The 15295-nt window shown below is 34.8% G+C and overlaps 1 protein-coding gene across 1 annotated transcript in view; it reads right to left on the bottom strand.

The window, feature by feature from the left end:
• Positions 1-15295, bottom strand: part of VEGFC (vascular endothelial growth factor C) — a 151201-nt gene that overhangs the window by 18540 nt on the left and 117366 nt on the right. Inside the window, exon 6 of the mRNA XM_011959794.1 lies at positions 3500-3651. Coding sequence (XP_011815184.1) covers positions 3500-3651 — 152 coding nt within the window. The remainder of the gene's footprint in view (positions 1-3499; positions 3652-15295) is intronic.

Genomic DNA, 15295 nt, shown 5'->3' with positions numbered 1-15295 from the left:
AACCTGGGAGGCGGAGCTTGCAGTGAGCTGAGATCCGGCCACTGCACTCCAGTCTGGGTGACAGAGCAAGACTCCGTCTCAAAAAAAAAAAAAAAGAAAAAAAGTTGTTTTCTTATACTGAGCAAAGTTAGTAGTTAAGCTCTCCAAATATTTTTAAAGAAGCTATTTAAAAAAGTATCTTACTTTTGCTGGAAAAATAGTGATTTTGAATGATTTTATAAATTATTATATTTGTATTATATGTTCATATCAACTGCTACTTTGCATATGTAATTTGAAATATTATAATTTATATAAGTAAATAGATTACCTTAAGTTTCTTGGCAAATACAATTATAATTTTATGTTAGCTGTTAAAAGATTAAAAATTTTTAATTTAAATGTTAACTTAAACATTTTATTTTGTCTTTTAACCGTACATTGAATAGAAAAGTAAACTTTATACTTCCTTTTTATATATAAAGCACAGATATACATATAGTGTAAAGAGGGACAGAGTATATTTGTGATATTAAAGTTTTGTGGGGAAAGTGATTAGGAAAAAAATGTTTATAAAAGGATCCTTGGGGTTGTGATAATGAGAAAGCTTGAGCAGCACTATAATTAAGGACAATACTTTTAAATGATAATTTGTTTTAGTTTTATGCTTATACATAACTAATTACATGTGAAGTTATCTACCTATCTAATTTAAAACTCTCTAATATTGACATATATATATACACAGACACACACTATGTGTGTGTATCGCATATCCTGCTTTGGAATATAAAATGTATTTCTTACTGTAAATAGTAGTTTTAAAAATACTGGAAAACACATGGATGAGGAAATGAATCAGACTTGGATATTAATGATAATAATAAATCTGCCCTTTAATGACTACCTTCTGGATACCAGACATTCTGCTAAGCATTGCATAAGCATTCAGTACTTCATTCAATCCTCTTTATATCTTTACAGTTTATATATAAGAAAACTGAGTTTCAGAGCCACAAAACACCTAGCTGATCATAAAGAATGAATTAGTGGCAAATCTGAATTCAGAATCAGATATGGCTTACTCTAAGACTCAGGCTTTTTTTGCTGTAGCTTCCTGTCTCTTCTTAACCTCAAATAGTGTATAGGATAGTTGTTATATGAATAAGTAATCATGAAAACATGGCAAATGCTATAAAATATATTCAGGAAATAAGTTATTTTATTTAACAAGCATTTATGTACATTGTTTAGTCAACAGCTTTGGAGTGTGATTTCCTCCTTCATCTGTAAAATAAGGCAAATGCTGCTGCTGACCTTCTAGATGATTTTGTTAAGGGTTAAATCAGACAATGCTGGTAAAGGGCTGAGAGCACAGGAATGGCTCAAGTATTTTTGAGTATTGTTGGCTGAATGTTGCAGAGGACATAAACTTACTGGAAACACTTTCTTAATCCAGTTCCACGTGAGGATGAAGTTAATTCAGTGAGTGCTATGGGTATTCAAGAAGCAAAGGTGGCCGTGGTATTTAGACAAGACAAATGCAGGAGAAAGACCTTTAACTGAACTCTGAGAAAGGGAGAGGGCTTTGGAAAGGCAGAAAACAAGCCAGGGCCAGAACAGAAACAAGATACAGAGCAGGAAATGAGCTTGCCATTCTGGAAATAGGACTTGGTGAAACACAGACTGGGTGAATAATGGAAGACAAAACAAGAAAGGAAGACTGACACCAGAATAGGATGGTGAGAAATTTGTGCTCAGTTCTTTGAGCAATTGAAAATCACTGTTTCTGGTGAGATGAATGAAATGATGCCTTTTAAAGCTTATTTCATAAAACAGTGACATTATACAACAGGAGAAAGACTGGATGCTTGAAAACTAGTATGAATATCACTGCATTAAATCAAAGACATGCATAATGAAGTGGATGATAATGGCAGTGATGGAAATGAAATATAAGTTTAGCTTGGAACACATATCTCCTCCTCCTCCAAACTAATCAATTGTATTTAGATGGAATAGAAGAAGAAGAAGTAATGACAACTCTGTGATTTCAAGGCCTCAAAGAAAATGAGAAAACACTGTCATGAATAATGTAGAAATAAAGGATTTAACAAGTCCTTCTCTTTGTACTTACAGCTAATATAAGTACGAATATAGCAATAGAAGATAGATTTAGATAAAATATTATAAGTCAAAAATATGGTTAGATCTTCAAACGTCACTTTGGAAACCATGAGTATGGAGATAATGGCTAAAACTCTCAGAATGAAGGAGTCACTGAGGGCTTCTGCTCAGGGCTGAGGAATGTGAACAGAACTCTCGGGCCTGCGGGGATGAAACTGCACGTACAGCATCCTCTTGAGTTTAGGTGGTAGTGGTCTCTTGCTTGTATTAGCATGCATCTATTCATAAATGGAAGATCTTTGCTTTCTCACATAAAAGGAGACAGATCTCTGTCACTCAAAGTAGGCTATCCTCCAGGTTTTCCTAAACTGTCCCTGGACAAACAAGGCGTCCCCCATCTGCCACACTAAGCAGAGCAGTACAACTTGATTCAGTGAGGAAGACCATGGTTTGCATATTACATTTATTGTTGAGTCTTTTAAAAATGCAAGGTTTTCTGAATTTTTTTTGTAATATATATGTTTTTTGATCAATTTATTTATACATTTGTTACAAATGTTAGAGTTATGTAAGTTTCATCCACATGCACTGCATATCCTAAGGAACAAAGGTTGCATCCCTACTTTGGGGCAGAAAGCTCTCAGGTCTTAGGTAGTAATGCATATGAAATCATAATCAACTATTCACAGGGTCAGAATATGATCATATACGAGAACATAAGTTCTCCTATATGATCACATGAAGTATATGCGGCCATTTGCCCCTCCAAAAAAAAAAAAGGATGGAAAGGAAACCTGAATAACAAATAACTTTGAATATCAATTTGAAATGATATTAAAATAATTTTTTTCAAGTAATTAATCACTATTTCACTATTCAAATCTTGCTGAAATAAGAAACACGGAGATATATATACATATATATATACACACACACATATATATTTTTATATTTGAGATTGAAGAAAGCAACTGAATGCTAATAGATAAAAATTATTTACATTTACTTTTTCTTTTGGCCTAAAATCTTATCAAGGCTGAAATGTTTTGAGCTTTAATATGATTTATGAGTTAGCATATCTGATTTCAGGAATGTTAAATCAATTAAGCTACCTTACTGATATTTTATGAACACTGGTGGAATGTGTTTTATTTCACAGACATACTTCTTTTATATTGTGAATTACATTGCCTCTAAAATGTGCTTCCCACTGAATTTTAATTTTCAGTTTATTTTCATGGTATACTATACAAAATTTTGTCTTTGTTTTGTATTTGAAGCAGAGTATGTTATAGTAAATTTCACAAAGGTTATTTTAATAAACTTACGTTTACTTGAAAATAGTCTAATATTAGTAGAGGATGCAGAAAAAATAGATTTAATTCATACTCACTGTGGTAGTATTGCTGGCAGGGAACGTCTAATAATGGAATGAACTTGTCTGTAAACATCCAGTTTAGACATGCATCGGCAGGAAGTGTGATTGGCAAAACTGATTGTTACTGGTTTGGGGCCTTGAGAGAGAGGCACTGTAATTTCAAATAACTACAAAGAAGGGACAAAAAGAAGAAAAAATTATATAGATGCTATAAAGCACTTTTATGGTTAATACTGGAGTCCGAAAAAGAGTGAGATTAGCTCTATATAAGTAATGCTGAATAATGTATGCAGGATGCTATGTTTTTATGATTATAAACTAAAAACTGTCTTGGTCCTAACCAGTATCTTTTATCAGAGTAATAAATACTCCATATGTTTATCTTATGTCACCAGTTATCCTAATTAGAATTAGGATAACCAACTAATGATTACAGAGCAGAGACGTGACAGACCAATGTGTTCAAGGAAAAAGAACTGTTTCAAAGTTATAGATTCTTTGACATGAACATTTAAAATATCCCAGGGATTTAAAAAGTGTCACACACAGAAGCATCTTTGTGATTTAAGAGCAAAGCTATTGGCCACACAACCCAGAAATGCTTGGTTATGTCCTACTTTATATAAACTGAATACACAGACATAACTTACATAGATGTAGAGTTAATTTTTACTAAATTTCTACCTCAATGTAGTTTTATATTTATTGCTTACAAACTGATTATATTTAAAAGAAAAAAACCACATTTATAATTTAATAGATAAAGCCATGTTTCTGCTATCTTGATAAAGTCATTATGAAAATAATGAGCTTGAAATAAGGTAGGAAATTTTACACAATTCTGAATTATAGTCAAAATTTAGTTTAACTGGTCTCCTTCTGAACACCTTATTTATGGATGAAGAACTTCTCTTTTTCTCTTCTTTCTCCAAAAACAATGTTTTAAATTACATATACAAATACATCATTGATTAAGTAAAACTAAGTAGATTTAAATTCCTAGGGTTCTTACACTCTAAATTACCAGTAAAAATGGTAAAAGTGAAATCTTGCCCACTAACTGCTTGATAAGATCAACTTGCAGTCATTTAACTATAATTGATCCATGTATTACTTGGTGTTGTCATGGCAATCTGAGCAGTGATAAAAAAGATGACAAACTTCAAAGCCTCATGACTTGGCCTTTGCTGAAATTTCACGTCATCAGCTGAAGACCATTGAAAATATTTATGGGATAAGATTAGTTGCCAATTTCGTCCACACCAACAAGGAGACTTTTAAAATGAATTCTGAACAATGAAACACAGAAATATCTAAATTATAAAATGCATATTGTCTTCATTCAAGATGTATTCCTTATATATTTATTAAAAAAATTAGCTACTTTCTTGGGATACATACAGTATACTTTAGAAGAAATAGGTACAGGGTTACAAACCCAGACAGGTGACTTTTATTAGCTCTCCCATTTATAAATAGTATAAATTTGGAAAATTCATTTAATTTTTCCAAGCTTTTTTTTTTTTTTTGATAATCAGTAAACTGAGGATACCATCTGACTCATTATTCTTGGGATATTACAAGGATTATATAAGCTAAATGAATCTGATATGTATATTATTTGCTATACAGATGTAAGTTATTACTATCTGTATAAATTCTCAAGATTCCAGGTATTCTCCACAATACTGTCTGTTCTGCGGATAACTACACTATGTGGCCTCAACATATGCCACTATTATGATTTTGACCAGTTTGTCCTCTAAGAAGACATTCATTTACACAGATTGGATAAAATCTTTGATTAGGTGAAATACTGCAATGCCAGTAATCCTTTTCTCGATATATACCTATTTTAAGAGAGAATTCTGCAGTGTCTTCATAAGCTACAATTTTTGTATCTTTTAAGATGTCTATGGAATCTGTATTAAGAACTAGCACTACAGAAGACATATAAAGTGGTTTTAAAAAGAAGCAATTTTTAATAAACTTATAAAATTACTTACTTTTTATGTTTGTATAATCTACAATTTGATTATTTAAGCTCTGTAATCATGTAGATGGTAGGAAGGTGTACCTAAGATTTTAGATCTAGTAGGCAGTCACATATGTGTGAGTTTAGGAGAGCCATTGAAAAGTCATGAACATTTAAGCTGTAATTGGAGTCTTGGACAGTGATGAGATTACTTGATGAGCATTCTAAATGAAATGAGAAAATGTCTAAGAAAAGAAACCCAGGGCACAGGAACATCTACAAAGTGGGAAGAGGCAAAGGAACTAGTGAATATGTTTGGGAAGAAGCATAACAATGATGGAGCATCAGGAGGGGAGACTGTCAAGGGGTGCCAGAGAAAGAGGGGAGAGCTTCAAACAGGTGTATGTGGTCACAGGGCCACATGTCTCTGGGAAATCAAATATAACAGGAATTGACAGGAGATAACCAGCACCTGGTGTGGTTCCAAGGGTTGTGGCAAGGCAGGGGCCGTAGAAAGGAAGCAGCAGTGGGTATGGGGGACAAGAAGAGGTACTCCATGTGACTAGAGGGAAAGGGCTCAAGTGGCTCAGACCAGCAGAAACAATTGTGCTTATACATACAGTGTTTGTAATCTGATATGGTTTGGATGTGTTTCTCCTCCAAATCTCATGTTGAAATAACTCCCAATGTTAGAGGTGGGACCTGGCGGGAGATGAATGGGTCATGGGATCAGATCCCTCATGAATGGCTTAGCACCATCCCCTTGGTAAGGAGTGAGATTTTGCTGTTAGTTCATGCCAGAGCTGGTTGTTTAAAGGAGTCTGGGACCTCTCCCTTCCCTCTCTTGCTCACACTCTGGCCATGTGACACACCAGCACCTCCTTCCACGAAGATTGCAAGCTTCCTGAGACATCACCAGAAGGTGAGCAAATGCCAGCATCATGCTTCCTGTACCTGCAGAACCATAAGCCAATTAAGCCTATTTTCTTTATAAATTACCCAGTCTTAGATATTCCTTTATAGCAATGCAGAAACAAATAAGTAGGCACTGCAGGATTTGGCATTGTCTCCAGTGAAACCAGGCAGGACAGAGCCTGGTAGTGAAGGTAAGGCACTATTTGAGATAACTAACAGCCATTGTAGATTTTATGTTTTCCCACCCCTAACCCTTGGGAGCATCATTCCTGCCCCCACTGATGGCTGCCCTTCCAAATTCTGCCCCAGCCTGTTTTCCAAATGGTAGACAGATTGCAGTGAGCAGTATCAGTGATCATGGAGAGACCTCATCCACGCCTAGGTAGATAACATTCACAAATCAGGATCCACCCGTGGGTACCAAGCATGAATTCAGGAACAGCAGCTTTGAAGAAAGTTCTGGTGAGATGAAGAATAGCTAATTCACATTAAGAAAGCATCTTCCTGGAAAACTAAGTGTGGTTCTATGCTTTCAAAGGCTACAAGAAATGTATTTTTGAATATACTGACTAAAAGAATAAGGAGGCAGGTAAAACAGCACTAAAACCAAATCACTGTTTAGAGAACTGTCTTTTCCTCTAAAGTGAAGACTTTTATAAGTGATAAAATGGAAGTACAGTTGGAGAGAAAAATTTTATTGCAGTTTAACTACTTAAAGGAAATAAAGGAAATCAAAACATAAAATAAAGGAATATAAATCAAAATCTTAATAACTGATGTCTCATTTCTCTTTTATGTGTCTAAGAGGCAATTGGCAGGCTGAATTCAGTTAATTTTATCAAAAGGAACAGAGACTGAAAAATTAAAGTTAAAAATTTTTTTTCTTCTCTTGAAACACATCCTCTATCCCCAAATTTTGACCTGCTACTTGACACCAGTGTGAAAAAATTTTAAGAGTCCAGAGAAAGATACCTTTGATAATATTAAAAGTAGAAAGAGTCTTGATAATTGAGTTTTATTTATCTATCAACTTCAGGAAAATTAGTAATATCTACTGGGAATATGCCGCCTGGGTATGTATTAAGAGGTAATTTTACCTATACTAGCTCTTGTCACATACTAAAGAGGCCTCTTCAATTTTTCAGATTCTTTCTGTACTGGTCTCATGTGTGTATATTGATTGACTTACTGTTATAATGTATAAATGATTACAGTTTCGACTGCCTTTTCAATAAATATAGTAAATTCTATTTTCTTGTTTACAGACTCCTTTGTTAATTTTTACATGGCTATATTTAATCTCTATGTTACTAAGAATTTCCATAAGTGTTTTTTCCTAATTAGATACTATATGCTTAAAAAATATACATTTTTGAACTGACAAAATAATAATTAGAAGTGCATTATAAACTCACATGTTCCCCTACCAAAATAAATACATATCATTTTTCAAATCACTGGCAACTTCCCTACTCCACTAAATATGTAAGAATAAACAAGAGTTTACTTAGTCTTGAGGAACAGACATTAATTAGAGTCCTGGATCTTCAATTTACTACTTCTGAGACTTGGAAAAATTAGCCAACTTCCCCAAGCCTCCATTTCATTACCTATAAAATAGGGATAATAATAATGGTGATTGCAGTGTAGTGTTTGGATTTCTCTTCCTCCTCTTCTTCCTCTTGTTCTTTATCATCATTCACATCAGCCAAGATTTAAATTTTTGTTAAAGAAATTCCAAATTTTAAAATTTCTATTTAAAATCTTTTCCTTGTTTGGTTTTCAATAACTATTTGTTGAGTACCTACATGATACCAAGCTCCTTGCTAGAATCTCAGGATAACAGTCATCAATAATGACCTTGCCTCTATGCAGCTGATCAGAAACCTGACAGTGAGGGCCGGCTGTGGTGACTCATGCCTGTAATCCTAGCACTTTGGGAGGCCGAGGTGGGCAGATCACTAGAGGTCAGGACTTCAAGACCAGCCTTGCCAGCATGGTGAAACCCCGTTTCTACTAAAAATACAAAGATTAGCCAGGTGGGGTGGCAGATGCCTGTAATCCCAGCTACTTGGGAGGCTGAGGCAGGAGAATCTCTTGAACCTGAGAGGCGGACGTTACAGTGAGCCCAGATTTTGCCACTGCACCTGTACTCCAGCCTGGGCAACAGAGGCAGACTCCCTCTCCAAAAAAAAGAAAAAAGAAAAAGAAAAAAGGAAAAAAAAAAGAAATCTCATGGTGAGGGTGAATGAGAAAATACATATACACAGAAAGAGATATTATGGTAGAATTTCTGAAATACCAAATAGCTTACCATAAACACTGGAATTTAATTCCATTATGCAATTTGTTCTTGCCATTAAATAATGATCTGAACTAACACAGTAACTAGAATTTTCTCTCAAAAGAGTTTAGATCTATCTAAACATATCAATGTTTGAAACAGTAACTAGATTATTTTAAGAAAACACGAATCATGATACTATTGTCAGACTATTTTGTGCTTTATTGTGTATATAATAGTATTTTCTGTTCTACATTTAAGTTCATAGAGCATAAACTTTATGTATTATGTTCAGTACTAGCTAATAACTCCAAGTATGTATGTTTATTTAGTAAATACTGACTGATGATGTATTTAACTGATGATATAATCTATTATAATTCGATATTTTGAAAACTATAATTTTTCTAAAACAGTTTTATACAATAAAGTGAACTGTTCTGGAACAATAAATAATATTAACTAGTGTCCAATGTAGGACACCAAAAAAGTTGTAATAATACAATTCATTATGGAGTCTGATGTCTACTTTAGGCATATAGTACCAGCTGCTGGTTTTGGAGAAGATCAAAAGGACATATAAAAAACGGTAATTAAGCAAGGCTGGCAACTGGAAAAAACATCTCACTGTATATTCTGTAAAACTATAATAAACAAGAGGAAATGGAAAGTGTTTCCAACTGAGAGGTTCCCAGTTGTAATCTACTGGCATTCTTTAATAGGAATATTTTAATAGTCAGTTCTCACCAACAAGAATGGACATCAAATAAAGCCGCATTTTGAAACAATAGGTTGTTTACAGCCACATAGCAACGGCTGTAAAGCAACAATTCCTACTTGTACTTATCTTGCAGGCTATTCAAGAAAAAGGGGTAGAACTTCCTTACTGAGAAGATCTTGAGTTATAATTTAGTACTAAATTCTAAGCAATGTTTGTGTGGATACAAATATGACACAAAAAATGCCTTCCTCTAAAACACCATTATATCCTAAATATAACCATTTTCTCTTCAGAACAAATCTCACTACCATATTTAATTTAAATATAAATATTCTAAACTTTAGTCCATTAAGTACATATATATGTACCCCCTGAAGAATATGATTAGTAACTGTAAAATCAGATTTTAAAACTACACAACATTTAAAGAAATAATCCCCCCAAATGGGAAAAAGTCTTAGCATTTTGACTTAGCATTGCAACCACTTGGCTAGCTATAAAAGGCCTGTGGAATTTAAATTGGGTTTGAGAAAGAATATGGAATAACAGATAGCCTAACAGATTTAAATCTGTTACTGAATTAATTTTAACATATTGTTATGCATAAAAAGTATACACAGTACCACAATTAAAATAAAAACCTCAATTGAAGAGTTTTAGAAATACTGAACAAAATATGTGAATCTCATTGTACCTTGGATTGGAAAAAAGTGGTATTTTTCACAGATGCATTAATTATGTTCTTAAGGCAAATGTTATTCTTAAAGAAACTTCTGATAACTGGTACTGTTATAGAGTTCTTTTTCCACATCAGGATAAAACCTGATTTCTAACAACTGTGCTTGCCAAATATTAACTTGCTAAAGATACAATGCAAATCACGTTCCACTTGCTGAATGCATAGGAATGTAATAAATTAATTTTCCAGACTGCTGCATATTCTATTTAATTGATGGAAGAAATATCTCTGACTGCAGTGCAAAGTAATACCTCTAATTTCATTATATAGTTGCATATTTTACTTAGGTTTAAATATTTTTTGTTGTAAAATTTTATGAAACATCCAACTTAAATATAATCAAGCATGTCTTTCCTAATATACATGCTCATATTATTGCTTTATAAAATAATGAAAAAGAAGTAGCTGCTTGTTTTTAAGATGGCAATGTAGAATTTAAAATAATGCTGCCTTTATATATCAGAATTAGCTCATAGTGACCCAGCTTCCAAACTAAACTGGCTTCCTCAGTCTGGCACTAATGAACACAGCAAAGAACTTCTAGTTTCTTGAGCTTGGTTTAACCCCACCATTTTCAAGGAGACTCCAGAGATTGAGTTGTTTTTCTTTATTCTTTCCTAGATTTAGTAAAATACATAAGGTAAACACTAATATTCAAGTAACTTTTTAATCCAAATGTGTGCCTCAAAAGCAGATGACTTTCTTCTGCTTTCATCACCAAATTATTTATCCCCTGCAAAATTCATTTTCTACTTTTTGGTTATATCTCTTAAATATACAACTTCTCATAAGAAAATATACTCAAAGTGTATGTTTATCAAAGAGGTGGAAAAGACATCCAATCTACCTAACTTTTCAAAGCCACTTAGATATTTGTGTGGAGAACTTTGAAGCAGTTTTTATCGATTAGTACACTTTGGAATGCACAGTGCATATGTTTTTACTTTTCAATGAACAGCTGGCTTCCTCACACACTCTGATAACCTCCCCTTCACTGAGCCCCATGAAAAGAAAAAACATTTATATGAAGTATCTATAAAAAAACTTGAGTTTAACATTACCTAAAGTACATTGTCCTTACAATTTATATCTTTCCAATTGGTGACTTTGCTACAAAATGTGCCTGGAACTCTTTTAACAAAATGAAAAGTCTTTTTTTTTTTAACCTTAAGAATATATAGCAATAAGAAATTTCCTTTTATATTTGAAGGAAATCATCACACACTCCCATTCATATTACACTGATAATGAAGTAAATTGAATAAACTCAGGAAAAGGTTCTACTTAAGTACATGTTTGCAGAACTTGGAATATTAGTAACTATGTGGGAACACTGCCTTCTTGCTTTCAGAAATTTTATGCCTCGACCTCTCTTGGTTTGTAAACAACCCGGATATGCATTTTCATAAGCCTTTGTACTTTTCTTGCACAACGCTTAAACTACTTTTAATTACTTGATAAATGTTGATTTCTCTTGCTAATTTGTTAGCTCTATTAGGGCAGGACCTATACATCATTGTACACCTACACTTCGTGCATAGTATGTTTTTAGTACATAGTATGAAGCACAACATAATGGGTGTACAATATGCACTCGCCTAACTGAATTTAAATTAAAACTATTTGCCGGGTGCAGTGGCTCACGCCTGTAATCCCAGCACATTGGGTGGCCAAGACGAGTGGATCACTTGAGGTCAGGAGTTTATGACCAGCCTGGCCAACATGGTGAAATCCTATCTCTATTAAAATACAAAATTAGCTGAGCATGGTGGTGGGCACCTGTAATCCCAGCTACTTGGGAGGCTGAGGCAGGAGAATCGCTTGAACCCAGGAGGTGGAGGTTACAGTAAGGCAAGATCACACCATTACACTCTAGCCTGGGTGACAAGAGCGAAACTCCATCTCAAAAAAAAAAAAAAAAAAAATGTATCCCTTATACTATAAACAAAAATGTAAGTGAATCCTTTGAATAGGAAAAGGGCATGATAATACAAATCAACAAGGGAAATGCAGGGCACAGTCAATGTTGAATGCTAATTTTCCCTTGGTACTGATGTTTACTCTTCTCTTCTGACCCATGAACACCCTAAGAATTAATAAGCACACCAGGCTTTAAATGACATTTATCAGAATGATGCTTCCTCCCAAATCTATATTTAAAGACCCAATCCTTGTTCTAAAATTTTAGAATCATACATCAAAACTTCTGGTGTCTCCACCTAAACACCATTCACTATTCAGACTCTTTCAAATCAGTATATTCAAAATTTGACCTTTGACCCCAAATTTCTTTTTATTCACATATTCATTTTATTCACTTCTAAGTGTTTGCTATGTGCCAACTACTGTGCTATTGTTCAGTGTAATAAGCAAACACAATCTTTGCTTTCGTGGAGTCTACAACCTATGGAATAAGGCTGGGTGCAGTGGCTCACACCTGTAATCCCAGCACTTTGGGAGGCAGAGGTGGGCAGACCACCTGAGGTCAGGAGTTCTAGACCAGCCTGGCTAACACGGTGAAACCCCATCTCTACTACAAATACAAAAAATTAGCCGGGTGTGGTGGTGCACATCTGTAATCCCAGCTACTTGGGAGGCTGAGGCAAGAGAATCACTTGAACCCAGGAGGCAGAGGTTGCAGTGAGCAGAGATTGTGCCACTGCACTCCAGCCTGGGCGACAAGAGTGAGACTCCATCTTAAAACAAACAAACAAACAAACAAAACAAAACACCTAGGGAATAAAACAAAGATAAAACAATCTGACAGGCAAGGTAATGATGCTAAGAGACAGCAACAAAGGATACTGTGGAAGCACACGACAGAGTGTCCTGGAAGTTACAGCAACAATAGATGCTGTGGAAGCACACAACAGAATGTCCTGGAAGTTACATTTATGTTTAGGCCTAAGGATGAGTAGAAATTAACTAGATACATTGAGATATGGGATCAAGTGTAGGGAGATGTTTCGAACAGAGAGTACAGCATTACAATGCTGGAGGTGACAGATATTGACATAACCCAAAAAGTGAAAAGAATTTGGGTCTTAGTGGCAAGTAGTTTTTGCGGGAAAAGCATTGACATTTGAGGCTGGACATTTAAGTAGCATCCAGATCACTGAGGGACCAGGAAATTAAGTTTAAGGGATTTTAAGAGTTCCATTCAAAACACTGACAACTTAGAACATTTGTACCAATCAATCTGACCAGACGCTGGCCTGAGCAACCCAATCAGAAAAGACAAGCTTATCACAACACTAGTTGAATGCTGGCTCCATCCCAACAAGGCAATGTTATCGAGGGGTTTTTAGCAGTATCTGACCTAGCGTTAAGAAAAAAAAAAAAAATCACTGCTAAAAAGTGGTAAACGGATTGGAGGAAAGGAAGAATGGAGGTAGGAGAGCAGTTATTAGGCTTGTCCAAGAGGAATGGTCTAGGTGAGGGGTAAATGTGGCCTAGATCAGAGTGGGATGAGCAGCATGGAGACACTGGATGGGTCCTAGAGATGTTTGCAAGGTAGATCGAATAGCAATTAGTTTCGGTGAAAGGAAGAATAACTTGACTTGACCAAATGGCTGAATGATGATGTCATTTACTAAGACTGAGAATACTGGAAAAAGAATAGGATTCGCTTACTTGCTTATTTGGGCAAGGTGGTGGGTAATAGGTTGTAACTGTTAAGTGAGACAGACCGACCGGTCTGAGGGAAAGCCAAGGCACAAGGTTGAGTGGACAGTGTAGAAATCAGGAGAGAAGCCTGAATTGGAGGGCAAGGTTTGGGAAAAGTAAAAAAAAAAAAGTAGATGAGAAAATACAAGGAAAGTTACAGTCTGGAGAGAAGGTGTCTTAGGTCAGAATTCTCAGGAGAAATAGTATATTTTTGATGAACTACACATTTTTAATTCTCAAAATCTTCAAATCTTTAAAAAATTAAAATGACACAATAAAAATTATTGCTACATAAATTTTAAAATATGACTGGATTACAGATCAGAATGTATAAATATTGTGATTATTGCAAGTATATAGCCTACCAAAAGGACAGAAAAAAACTAAAAAAAAAAAAAAAACCAATAACAAAAAGCAGACAAACTTCAGAAATTTCATAGGCAAGTTCTGATTTTTCACACAAGCAGATGATGGGGAAGAAGCTGAGAAAACTCATATCAACATTATAAATTATTATAAAAATAAGCCTAAATTCTGCAAAGCTGGGAGGTGAAAGAGATGAAATACAGCAAGAAATGATTCCATGTGATCTAAAGTAGACAATTTTCTTATAGCAAATATTTGATATTTAAGTACTGAGTATACTGGGCAAAATTATTTCATCTATATGCAGCTTACACTTAGCACTAAATGCTCATCTTACCCCTGGCCCCTTGCAATTTATTTTTATTTTATTTTATTATTTTATTTTATTTTATTTTATTTTACTTTGAGGCAGGGTCTGGTTCTGTCACCCAGGCTGGAGTGCAGGGGTGCGATCTCTACTCACTGCAGCCTCTGCCGTCCAGGCTCCAGCAATCCTCCCACCTCAGCTACCTCCGTAGTAGCTGGGATTACAGGTGTGCAACACCAGGCCTGGCTAATTTTTATACTTTTTTGGAGAGACAGGGTTTCACTATGTTGCCCAGGTTGGTCTCCATTTCCCAAGCTCAAGAGATCTGCCTGTCTTGGCATCCTAAAGTGCTAGGATTACAGGTGTAAGCCACCGGGCCCAACCAAACCTTGCAATTTCTAAAGCCTAAACCTCTCCAACACCTCCCTCTTGATAGAGTAATTTTTATTCTACTGTGCATACACACCTCCCCCTGAATAAACACTTTCACTCGAATACCCATTGGGTGAATGTGACACCTAATTAGACCAATGCAGATAATGAATATGTAACGGTCGCAGAAAATCCACTAATGGTTAATGGAAGACTAAATTCACTTACTTTGCTTACTAACAATATACTGATTTTCTGTTTTCTAAGTTTACATTTTACCTAAGGTATGCTTAGGTATCTATTTAGCCCACAGGTAAACTATGCATTTATTTGGTCGACCAATAGTAAGAAAAATGTAATGTTGGCTTTTGCTCATATTAACTAATGAATGAAAGAATAAAGAAGCATTTTCTCCCTTATCTGTAAAAGAAACAGATATATATAATAATATATCTTTATTATTATA

This window comes from Colobus angolensis, unplaced genomic scaffold (assembly GCF_000951035.1).
Source record: "Colobus angolensis palliatus isolate OR3802 unplaced genomic scaffold, Cang.pa_1.0 Scaffold5, whole genome shotgun sequence".
Lineage (NCBI taxonomy): Eukaryota > Metazoa > Chordata > Mammalia > Primates > Cercopithecidae > Colobus > Colobus angolensis.
Note: the sequence above shows the minus strand (reverse complement) of the source record. Positions and strands in the feature narration are given on the sequence as shown.